At 53.1% G+C, this 12,560-nt stretch overlaps 2 protein-coding genes across 2 annotated transcripts in view; one reads left to right on the forward strand and one right to left on the reverse strand.

Annotated features, from left to right (window-relative positions):
• The window catches only part of STARD5 (StAR related lipid transfer domain containing 5), a 130,923-nt gene that overhangs the window by 93,396 nt on the left and 24,967 nt on the right, over positions 1-12,560 (forward strand). The gene's annotated exons all lie outside the window — the stretch shown is intronic.
• Positions 1-12,560, reverse strand: part of IREB2 (iron responsive element binding protein 2) — a 41,081-nt gene that overhangs the window by 27,125 nt on the left and 1,396 nt on the right. The window contains exons 2-4 of the mRNA XM_016187128.2: positions 10,581-10,670; positions 2,777-2,942; positions 338-475 (exon numbers count right to left, since the gene is read on the reverse strand). Of these exons, the coding sequence (XP_016042614.1) occupies positions 338-475; positions 2,777-2,942; positions 10,581-10,670 (394 nt within the window). The remainder of the gene's footprint in view (positions 1-337; positions 476-2,776; positions 2,943-10,580; positions 10,671-12,560) is intronic.

The raw sequence follows: 12,560 nt of genomic DNA on the forward strand, positions 1-12,560 counted from the left end.
GGTTCGCGGCTCCAGATTCTCTATAAGGCAAAAAGAACCAGGTAAAAACAAGAACAAAACCAAAACAGGAAAAAAAAAAAAAAAAAAAAAAAAAGGCTGAATTTAGCTGACTTCACTCCACACAGCGCACCCCGGGCTTATATACGCCCAACAAGAACAGCACCGGAGAGACTCAGGTAAGAAAACACTTTAAACTTGAACCATGAGAGAAGTAAGCGCCAAACGTCCACCCTCTCCACCCCGAGCGGAGACCTCCATGCTGGCAGCCAGCCAGCTCTACCCCCTGCTCCCCCCACGCCCCAGCCGCGTGGCAGCCCGCCCGACGCCGTGTCACTACCATTTACTGAAGTCGATCTGCAAAGAGTGGTCCACCGTGAGGTCTGTCGGGCAAGCAGGATGAACTTTCGCAGGGTCCCCGCCGAGAGTCTTCACAGCCTCCCTCAGAGCAGCAAAGTCCACCATGGCTGGGATCCCGCTAGAGCAGAAACAAGGTCCGTTACGGCCGTGGCCGAGGCGCTCAGCCAGACACGCAAAGGACGGACTGACGGGCGCTTACTTCCTGTCACGCTGGAAACCCCTCCATTCATGCTGGAAACAGATTTGCTACCTGAAGCTAGATGAGTCCTGCTCTCAAGAGAACATCTTAAATCTTAACAAAAACTATCCGGAAGCTTGGGGGCTGGCAGCTGCCTGGGGAACCCACCCTCCTCCTCCCTGCCCCCTCCCCGACTCTTCCTCTTTTCAGGGTTGTTAAACTCACTGCAAAGCTAATCAGAAAATACCTCCAGCCACTACAGACCAAGCCTCCACCAACTGTATGCAGAGTCTATATAAAGCCAAAGCAAACACGGTTCCCGACGCAGCAGATGGGAGAGCTGTATCCTGTTAAGCAATAGCGACACGCCTGAGCAAGAGAAAGACCCGGGAGCTCCCATAAAGCACACTCGCGCCTCAGGTAAACGCCGGCACTTCAGGGGACAAGGCACCGGGCTCTCAAATGTGAAGTCCCAAGTTCAATCCCCAGCAGCACGTGCACCAGAGTGGTGTCTGGGTCTTTCTCTGTCTCTCCTCTTATCTTCCTTATTATAAATAAGAAGACCAACACTTCATACGTGGTTCCTGGGCATGACGCCAGGCACAGTCTTTCGGGCCTGGTGAAGCCCTCAGATCTCAGGTGACCCTGGGCACAATGAATAGCGCACTGGAACTGGGAAAGTTATGCATGTACAAACCATTGTATTTACTGTCAAATGTACAATGTTAATTCCCCAATAAAGAAATTTTTAAAAAGAAAAAAAAAAAAAAAAAAAAAGAACAGCGCACTGGACTTCTGGTGACAGAAGTCAGTCAGCTGGCTTGCTGCAGAGTGACAGGATCCGGATTCTCATTTCTTGAGCTTTGTGCTACCTGTGCTTAACCAGCTGAGCTACCGCCCGACTCCCAGGATTCTCATTTCTTAAGCAAGTCATCTCATCAGCTGCACAAAAAAAAAGACACCGAGTCACAAGTCATGGAGGCGGTGAGAGAAAGGGCCTCCCACCAGACAGCTGCAGTGGGGTTGGGATTGTTAGGGCCCGAGGTAACAGCCAAGACAGAGCTGAAAGACTCATGGATAGATGAGAACAGAAGGAACGCAAAGAAAGGTATCAGAAGATCTGATTAAAAACAGAAGAGGGGAGTCAGGCGGTAGCACAGCGGGTTCAGTACACGTGGCACAAAGCACAAGGATTCTGGTTCGAGCCCCCGGCTCCCCACCTGCAGGGGAGTCGCTTCACAGGCGGTGAAGCAGGTCTGCAGGTGTCTGTCTTTCTCTCCCCCTCTGTCTTCCCCTCCTCTCTCCATTTCTCTCTGTCCTATCCAACAACGATGACATCAATAACAACAACAACAACAACAAAAAACAACAAGGGCAAGAAAAGGGAATAATTTTTTTTTAATTTTATTTATTTTCCCTTTTGTTGTCCTTGTTTTTATTGCCGTTGTAGTTACTATTGTGGTTGTTACTGATGTCGTCGTTGTTGGATAAGACAGAGAGAAACTGAGAGAGGAGGGGAAGACAGAGAGGGGGAGAGAAAGACAGACACCTGCAGACCTGCTTCACCGCCTGTGAAGCGACTCCCCTGCAGGTGGGGAGCCGGGGGCTCGAACCGGGATCCTTATGCGGGTCCTTGTGCTTTGCGCCACCTGCGCTTAACCCACTGCGCTACCGCCTGACTCTCGGAATAAATTTTAAAAAAAAATAAATAAACCTAAAAAAATAAAATAACGGAGTCGGGCTGCAGCGCAGCGAGCTAAGCGCAGGTGGCGCAAAGCACAAGGACCGGCATAAGGATCCCGGTTCGAACCCCGGCTCCCCACCTGCAGGGGAGTCGCTTCACAGGCGGTGAAGCAGGTCTGCAGGTGTCTGTCTTTCTCTCCCCCTCTCTGTCTTCCCCTCCTCTCTCCATTTCTCTCTGTCCTATCCAACAACGACAACAACAATAATAACTACAACAATAAAACAACAAGGGCAACAAAAGGGAATAAATAAATAAAATAACACAGAAGAGGAGGACACTCAAAAATATACCCACGAGAAATAATTGTTGGTGACAGGCAGTGCCCTGTGTGAGCGCAGATGTCACCACGCACAAGCGCCCAGGTTCAAGCCCCCACTCCCCACAAAGGGCTGCAGGTGTCTCTCTCTCTCTCTCTCTCTCTCTTTCCCCATCCCTCTTGAATTCTCAGTCTCTATCCAATAAATAATAATCTTAAAAAAGAGCAGCCTTCCACTCACGTGAAATCTTGAAGAACAACTCGGGCGGGGAGAAAGGGCACTTGGACATTGCTTTGTTGGGTCTTCCAGTCCAAAATGTTCACGACATCTTCCTTCTTCACTAAGAAGCCATCGCAGTTCCGTACAGCAGCTTCCAGCAGGACCCGTATGGAGTAAGGCAGAGCATCTGTGTGGGGGACAGTACTGTCAGCGGGGGACAGTCCCAACGACACACTGTGAAGACACCACAGGAAAGCCAGGGGACGAGCGCACGAGCGCAGCTCCCTCAGCTCGTCTGGGAGCCGCGGAGCGGTGCTGCCATGTGAGCGCGGGCTTCCTGTGAGTCCTCTCCTAACCGGAGTGCGGTCCGCAGGAGCAGAGCCGTGCTGACCAGGGCACAGCAGGCGGACAGACAGCATGCCAGAAAACAAAGAATAAAATACAATTACACACACAAAAAAATGCCTCTTTTACAGCAACTGTATAAAAGGTTTTTTTTTTAAGTTTTTATATTTATTTCCCCTTTTGTTGCCCTTGTTTTTTATTTTGTGGTTATTATTATTGTTGTTATTGTATAAAAGTTTTTTAACGGGAGTCGGGCAGTCGCGCAGCGGGTTAAGCGCAGGTGGCACAAAATGCAAGAACTGGCATAAGGATCCCGGTTCAAGCCCCCGGCTCCCCACCTGCAGGGGAGTCGCTTCACGAGAGGTGAAGCAGGTCTGCAGGTGTCTGTCTTTCTCTCCCCCGTCTTCCCCTCCTCTCTCCATCTCTCTCTGTCCTATCCAATAATAATAACTACAACAATAAAACAAGGGCAACAAATGGGATTAAAAAAAAAAAAAACTTTTTAACTTACATCCCAAAAGGTTAAGGTTCCAAAGGGTGGCTTAGTCAGGGTGGTCAGCTGAGAGAAACTTACTTCATGGCAAGCTGGCTTTGGCCCCCAACCACCTCAAGGTCAGAATAAGCAGACTTCCATGCAAAACTTGTCACCCCGCAGGACAGCTAGGCCGGTGCGGGCCCAGCTGAGTATGAAACCCACGGCCCAGGCTGAAGGGAAGGAACACACCTCCAGGAGGCAGCAGCCAGAGAGCCTGAGCCAGCGATGCCCACGGCACACTACGTCTGCGACAAGAGAGGTGGGTCACGCTTACACTACGCTCTCAAGTCCATGGAAACTGCGCACGATGTCGGTGCCCCACACGAGAACAAGAAGAGCGTCTACTCCCTCTGGTGGGACAGAGACGGAGACGGAGACCTCCCAGGAAAACCCACGATCGTCAGTCCTGACACACGCCAGGAAGCGCATCTGCTGCTAAGCTGGGGTGCCCAAGATTCAAGAGTAATGACACATACAAGGACCAAGGAAGCTTCAACTTCTGTTGGAAACATGGGATTAACTCAGGACGGACTGTTGTCTAAAAGACAGGTGATGCCTAGCTCTGTCCAATGAAAATGCTGAAAGCAATGACAGTAAGGTGACTGTTCTCCATAAAAAACAGAACCACCCAAAACAAAAGCATCAGAGCCCCTTGGAGAAATTACCAGAAAGTATATTCACAGACCACAACAACGATAAAACAAGGACAACAGAAGAGAAATAAAACAGCCTCCAGGAGCAATGGATTCGTGGTGCAGGCACTGAGCTCTGGAGGCAGAAGAAAAAAGAAAGAAAAAAAAAAGAGTATTCACAGAATGAGCCTGGAACATTTTGTATCAGAAGTGGAAGAAGCTGTCCAGGGCTCCTGATCCACCAGCGGATCAGCGGAGTGTCAGAATGAATCAGGACTGTGCCCGTGGAAACATCTGAGAGTCTTCAGTCCAGGAGAACAGCTAAGAGGCGTCGGAGTGACAACATAACAAAGTCTCAGCATCCAACAGCACCTCCAAGGACACAAGGAATGCAGCTGGCTGGCCAGGGGACAAGGGAGCCTGCCAGGAGTGGAGCAGCCACACCTGCAAAAGTCACACAGGAGAGTCAGAGCCAGTGCGCTCCGGGCATGTGTGGCTGGCTGGTGTGTGCGTACACAGCTGTCCAGGGCACGGCAGGATGGCACGCAGAGGGAAACCAGGAAAGTTCCTACTGTGTGCACAGGCCCGCGCCAGCTCTCTGCTAGCCGAGGCGCAGGCCCAACCACAGTCCAAGAGAGACCAGAGACGTGAGCGCCAGCCAGCCGTCCAGGAGGGACAGGGCACTGAATGAAGGTTGTGCGGACAGCCCTGGGCACTGCGGCAAATGCGGAGTGGCCAGGGAGCCGAGGGAAGAGCAGGTGGCAGACACGGGCGGGGGCGGCCTGGCGGACAGGCGGTGGGCTCGTGAGGCCTGAGTGTGATGCCAGCAGGGTCCCCGTCCCACTCGTCACTGAGAAGCTACTCCTTTATCGTGGTCCATCAGTTCCGGACCTACCGCGGTAAGTGAATTTCCGAGAAGTAGAATTCTTTTATTCGTGAGTTGAGTATTTTCATAGTTAAGGCATATAAAATCTGTTTATGACCTTTTGAATATTGTCGTTAACATTATTAGAGCCCTCCAGACACGATACAACACCCCTTTCGCTGTACTTCCTTGTTGAAGAGGCAGCAGCCGCTGCAGGGATGTTCTGTTGGTCTTTGTGGATGGAATGAACAGCAGACTCTTGCAAGTTGTGATGGCGGCACCTCCACGATTTCCTTGACACCTTTGATCTTATCCAAGAGCTTCGCCTTCTCCTGAATGACAGGCACCTTCCTCTGACACTCAGTCTCATCGTCAGAAGGCTGAGAAGCAGCAGCACGCTGAGGAGCCATCATGGGGCTGAGATAAAGGTTCTCAGGAATCGCAAATGCTTCCAAGAGCAAAGACGCTCCGATGCGGGGTGATGGAGAAGCTGTCTGAGAGAAACCCGCTCTGACTGGCTTGGCTTCCCCACCCGATCTCACACACACACACACACACAAGGAGTGGCCGACGGGAAGGAATTGTGGAGTGCTTAGACACACAGGCCTGCAGTCCATACGGACAGGAATTTTATTTTATTTTATTTTGTCTCCAGGGTTATCACTGCTGCTCAGTGCCTGCACTATGAATCCACTACTCCCGGAGGCTATTTTTTCTCTTTTGTTGCCCTTGTTGTTTATTGTTATTATTACTGTTGTCATTGCTGTTGTTGTTGGATAGGACAGAGAGAAATGGAGAGAGGAGGGGAAGACAGAGGGGAGAGAGAAAGACAGACACCTGCAGACCTGCTTCAACATTTGTGAAGCGGCCCCCTTGCAGGTGTGGAGCTGTGGACTCAAATCAGGATCCTAACTCCAGTCCTTGCACTTTGCGCCATGTGCACTTAACCCGCTGCACTACCACCTTGACCACCTCCATCAACTTTTTAATGAATATACATTTGAAAAAAAATTAGACAGAGTAAAGCTGTGAAAGTCAGCACTAAGTACTGAGGGATGACTGTAATAACAGCTCAGAAAGATCATTATAAACCCCAGGGGTGGAGATAGCATAGTGGTTATGCAGATACTCTCCAGCCTGAGGCTCCAAAGCCCCAGCTTCAATTCCCCTGCACCACCCTTAGCCAGAGCTGAGCATCGCTCCTACAAAAATAAATAAAAACAGGGGGTCGGGCAGTGGCGCAGCGGGTTGAGCGCACATGGTGCTAAGCGCAAGGACCGGAGGAAGGATCCCGGTTCCAGCCCCCCGGCTCCCCACCTGCAGGGGAGTCACTTCACGGGCGGTGAAGCAGGTCTGCAGGTGTCTGTCTTTCTCTCCCCCTCTGTCTTCCCCTCCTCTCTCCATTTCTCTCTGTCCTAGCCAACAATGACATCATCAACAACAATAATAAAAATAACCACAACGATAAGAAAAATAAATAAATAACAAGGGCAATAAAAGGGGGGGGGGGAATAGCCTCCAGGAGCAGTGGATTCGTGGTGCAGGCACCAAGCCCCAGCAATAGCCCTGGAGGCCAAAACAGACAATAATAAATAAATAAATAAATAAACAAACCTGGGTACTAACCCCACAGTAAACCAAGTCTGCTTTGAAAGCCATAAAGGTAGATGTTCAGCTGCTGTGTTTCCCATGGTTTATAAAAACCCTCTTTTGGTGGCACCTAGTCACACCCAGAGGAGCAAGGCAGTTCCTGTCGAGGACAGCACCCAACTCTCTCTTCCCAGGTGGCTCCCCGCTGACTCCGTCTGACAGACACAGCTGAGCCCCACTGCGCCCTCACATCAGTCTGAGATGCCTGTGTGCGCACGTGCCGTAGCGTGTGGAGTGAACAGCTCTGGGTCCAGAATGACCAGAGGTTTGTAAGAGGCCAAAGGAGAGAAAAGATTTTATGTGCATATCATCAGTATAACTCTTCCAGTCTCAAAATCAGTACAGGCTCACCCTCAGCGCAGGCGGAAGAATCTCAGACAGACAGAGGGCACCTAAGCGTGACCACGTCCTCGTCCTCACGGGGCGGGCCGCTCTGGTTTAATCCACCGGGATCAGGCGGCATGTAGATTCCGCGGCCCTGGGACTCGGGGCAGCACGGGGAGCTGGAGCTGCCCCTCAGATCCCAGCAGCCAAGCCTGGAGCCTTGGACGGCATCCCAAGCCCCCTCCTCAGTCCCGGCGGCCAGCACGCCCGGGGTTGATCCTCCACACAGCGTTGTTGCAGGTGACTTGGTATTCTTCTGGTGAGAACAGGTCTCTTCCCAAGATGTGTCTGTCTAATGGAACGACACAACACTGGTGCTCACTGCTCACTTTCAAAATACTGACGGTTTGGTAGCACGTGTAAACTGGTTGTTTTTAAATGGGAACAATTAAAAGATAGGGATTTCTTTCTCTCTTTTTTTTTTAACTACAGCACTGCTCAGCTCTGACTTCTGGTGGCGCAGGGGATTGAACTTGGGGCTCTGGAGCCTCAGGCGTGAGTCTTCTTGCACCGCCATTATGCTGTCCACAGGGATCTGTAAGACGCTCAACTACATAGATCACCTCACAACGTACTAGAAGGTATGGGAAGCAGTCCAGAATGATGAGACCGCAAGGAAAGTCACACAGAAGCAGCTGTAAGTGATTTTGTTTACCAGAAGCCTGCTTGCTCTGGCTCACAGTGCTGGGGGCTGAGCCAGACCTCTGCTTCCTCAGGCACGGATGGGTTTTTGCACAACCACTATGCTGTCTCTCCAGTTTCTTTTTGTTTTTTAAATTTTATTGTCTTTATTTATTTATGGAATAGAGACTGGGCGGGAGTAGATAGCAAATGGTTATGCAAAGAGACTCTCATGCTTCAGGCTCCAAAGTCCCAGGTTCAGTCCCCAGCACCACCATAAACCAGAGCCGAACAGTGCTCTGGCAAAAAGCAAACAAGCAAACAAACTGAGTATTAGATACAGTCAGTTGGAAATTGAGAGGGAAGGGGGTGACAGAAGAGAGAGACAGAGAGACACCTGCTTCACCACTCACAAAGCTGTCCCTCTGCATGTGGGGACAGGGGGCTCAAACCCAGGTCCTTGTGCACTGTGACATGTGACATTCTTCTATCTACGCATGTCCAGGTACCAGCTAGAGACGTACAAAGAGTGTGCCAGGAGCAGTGTTCTCAGGCAGGCACGGCGCACTGACCATTGCCCTGGGGTGGAGAAAGGAGAAACAGACAAAGCCTGGCTGCACAAGTGCCAGCACCTCCCTCGGAGTCCCCCGGAAAAGTCCACACAAAGTGCGAGTCTTCCAGCAGGTCTCCCCTTTACTGGCCTGAGTCAGTTATAACTGTCAGCGGTCACAGCTGCTCGCAAACTCTGCGAGCCAGCCGAGCTCTGTTCTGAGAAGCCAGCGCAGCTGAGACTGGTCAGGCCCACAGAGGCCGGCAGGCAGGTCCAGGGCTGGAGACCGACACTCGCCAGGGAGCCGCCGGTGGCAGATGGCAGACGAGTGACTGTGACACGAGTCACTTGGAAGGTTAAAATATGCGCCAAGTAACTGTAGGAGAGCAGCAGTTGGGCTGTTTTAAAAATCACGAGTAGGGTCGGGGGGTGGCGCAGCGGGTGAACACACCTGGCGCGAAGCACAAGGACCCGCGTGAGGATCCCGGTTCGAGCCCCCGGCTCCCCACCCGCGGGGGAGTCGCTTCCCAAGCGGTGAAGCAGGTCTGCAGGTGTCTGTCTTTCTCTCCCCCTGTCCTCCCCTCCTCTATTTCTCTCTGTCCTATCTGACGACGACAGCAATAACAACATCAATAATAACCACAACGATAAAAAGGGGGGGGCAGCAAGAGGCAAAAACAGCCTCAGAAGCAGCGGATCCGTAGTGCAGGCACTGAGCCCCGGCAACGACCCTGGAGGCAAAAGAAATCTTAGTTCAGCGGCGGGGACCTTCGGAAGGCCACCTGGGTTGTGTGCCGCTTTGCCCTGCAGGTGGCCCCAGTTCAGGCCTGGTCCCCATCCGACTGACGGAGTTTTAGCATTGTGGTCTCTCTCCACTCTCCTTTTCTGTCATTAAGATACTAATCAACTTTATTTACATTGAAAAAAAACAAACAAACCCGGAGTCGGGCGGTAGGTAGCGCAGCGGGTTAAGTGCACGTGGCGCAAAGCACAAGGACCAGAGTAAGGGTCCCGGTTCGAGCCCCCGGCTCCCCACCGGCAGGGGAGTCGCTTCCCAGGCGGTGAGGCAGGTCTGCAGGTGTCTGTCTTTCTCTCCCTCTCTGTCTTCCCCTCCTCTCTCCATTTCTCTCTGTCCTATCTAACAACAACATCAACAACAATAGTAATAACCACAACAACAATAAAAAATGGCAACAAAAGAGAAAATACCAAAAAAAAATTTTTTAAACCCTAAATTTGAATTGATGCGAAAGCATGGGTTTACATTTCCTCAAGCAAGAAACACGTTGATCTAAAAGACACGACAAGGACCGGCTGGTGGCACATTTGGTTGAGGACACGCAGTAGTGTACAAGGACCCGGGTTCGAGCCCCTGGTCCCCACCTGCAGGGAGAAAGCTTTACAAGTGGTGAAGCAGAACTGCAGGTCTCTCCCCCCCCTCTCATTTTCTGGCTGTATCTAATAAATAAAGATAACAAAAAATTCTTATTAAAAAAAGATAGGACAACAACTAACCAAAGAGACTGGCACACCTCCATGCTCACAGCTGCATCATTCACAACGGCCACAGAGAGACAGAGCGACCGAAGCGGTCGACAGACGGCGGGCTAGGGAAGTGATGGGACACGACTCTGGTTCAAAACTGATGCTCTGTCCTTTGGGACACAATGGCTGGAATGAGGTGACTCTGAGTGAATGAAGTGGTGGAAAGACCACCAGCGGGTGGCTGTGCTCGGATGCATAGTTGAAACTCTCCAAGCCTTCGCGAAAACCACGGGTCACGGCTGGGCTGGAGGCGGGCGGGTGCACTGTGACCTCACAAAATTGTGAAAACCACTAGGAAATCATTAAAGGAGAAATAACATAGGGGGCCAGCTGTGGCGCACCTGGTTGAGCGCACAAATAATAGCGCACAAGGACCCGGGTTCGACCCCCAGTCCCCACCTGCAGGGGGAAAGCTTTGCAAGTGGTGAAGCGGTGTCGCAGGTGTCTGTCTGTCTCCCTCTCTAACTCCCCCTTCCCCCTCCATTTCTGGCTGTCTCTATCCAATAGATAAATAAAGATAATAAAAAAAAAAAATTAAAAGAGAAAATAGCAATGAAAGTCTTACGCTCGAAAGAAACGCCCAGCAGGCCTGTATGTATGCCGCCTTGCAGCAGTGAGACATGGCGTGCTGGACAATGCGTTTCCATCACCAGACACTAGACAAAGCCCAGAAAACGTGTGCGAGCGAGCGACATTACCATACTTGGCGCCTCCGAACTTAGGTACATTGAAGAACTTCTTGGGTGAACTGCCGTCTACGGCTTCAACAAGGTACTCAAAGGCGTTTCCTGAAAGACAAAGTGGATATGAAGGCACTGAGCAAGTCGAGTCGGCCTAGGCTACGCCCGCAGCCAGCCGTGCCCAGAGCAGTCGCCTCCCCGGTGAAAATATCTCCGACTGGGCTCGATCAGTGACGTGGTTACGAGGAGCTGGCCGCCCAGTGCCAGTGGTTTCAGTGTCAAAGGCATGAGTGCCGCCGTGTTGGTCAGCTTGGCGCTAAAACAAAAAGCATCAGCAACACCGGGTAAGATAAAGACCCGTCCTCCACGCTGCAGGGGTGGGCACTGGACCACCTGAGCAGAGACCACGACTTCCCTCGGAAGTGAGAGAGGGCCCAGAGCCCAGCTCAGCTCTGGCTGATGGTGGTGCTGGGAACTGAACCTGGGGCTAGTCTTTTTTTTTTTTTTGCAGAGCCATTATGCTGTCTCCCCAGCCTTCATCTTTTTTTTTCGCCTCCAGGGTTATTGCTGGGCCCGGTGCCTGCACCATGAATCCACCTCCGCCTGCACCATGAATCCACCACTCCTGGAGGCCATTTTCCCCCTTTTGTTGCCCTTGTTGTAGCTTCGTTGTGGTTATTACTGTTGTTGATGTCGTCGTCGTTGGATAGGACAGAGAGACATGGAGAGAGGAGGGGAAGACAGAGAGGGGGAGAGAAAGACAGACACCTGCAGACCTGCTTCACCGCCTGTGAAGCGACTCCCCTGCAGGTGGGGAGCCGGGGGCTCGAACCGGGATCCTCAGGCCGGTCCCTTGTGCTTTGCGCCACCTGCGCTTAACCCGCTGCACCACCGCCCAACACCCCCCATCTTATTACTTTCTAAAACGTCAAAGTGGGCTTATGGAACGTCCAACAACGCGGACAGAAACAAACCCCGTGAAGCAGCAGCTGGGAGCTCGGCCGGGAGAGCAAGACCACGGAGAGCGCGAGCAGGACGCAGGGAGAGGGGCGTCCGGGAATGGAGGGTCAGGCCCGGGGGCAGGTCTGCAGGGAGAGCGGGAGGGAGCTGGGCCTGCCTGTGGGCGCCGGCCAAGCCAGAGACCCTGGTCTGGTCTGTGTGGCCCCGGGGCTGGGGGGTTGGGGGTCTGTGTGGCCTGGGGGGGTTGGGTGGGCTGTCTGTCTGTCTGTCTGTGGGGGAGGAAGGGGCTGCCTGTCTGGCCCGGGCTTGCGAGCTGGGGGTGTCTATCTGTCTGGCCCGACCTGGGGGCTGGGGGTCTGTGTGTCTGGCCCGTCCTGGGGGCTGGAGGTCTGTCTGTCTGGCCCGTCCTGGGGGTTGGAGGTCTGTGTGTCTGGCCCGTCCTGGGGGTTGGAGGTCTGTCTGTCTGGCCCGTCCTGGGGGTTGGGGGAGGTCTGTCTGTCTGGCCGACCTGGGGGTTGGGGGAGGTCTGTCTGGCCGACCTGGGGGTTGGGGGAGGTCTGTCTGTCTGGCCGACCTGGGGGTTGGGGGTCTGTCTGTCTGGCCCGTCCTGGGGGTTGGAGGTCTGTCTGTCTGGCCGACCTGGGGGTTGGGGGTCTGTCTGTCTGGCCCGACCTGGGGGTTGGAGGTCTGTCTGTCTGGCCGACCTGGGGGTTGGGGGGGGTCTGTCTGTCTGGCCGACCTGGGGGTTGGAGGTCTGTCTGTCTGGCCGACCTGGGGGTTGGGGGGGGTCTGTCTGTCTGGCCGACCTGGGGGTTGGGGGAGGTCTGTCTGTCTGGCCCGTCCTGGGGGTTGGAGGTCTGTCTGTCTGGCCGACCTGGGGGTTGGGGGGGGTCTGTCTGTCTGGCCGACCTGGGGGTTGGGGGAGGTCTGTCTGTCTGGCCGACCTGGGGGTTGGGGGAGGTCTGTCTGTCTGGCCGACCTGGGGGTTGGGGGAGGTCTGTGTGTCTGGCCGACCTGGGGGTTGGGGGAGGTCTGTGT

This window comes from Erinaceus europaeus, chromosome 20 (assembly GCF_950295315.1).
Source record: "Erinaceus europaeus chromosome 20, mEriEur2.1, whole genome shotgun sequence".
Lineage (NCBI taxonomy): Eukaryota > Metazoa > Chordata > Mammalia > Eulipotyphla > Erinaceidae > Erinaceus > Erinaceus europaeus.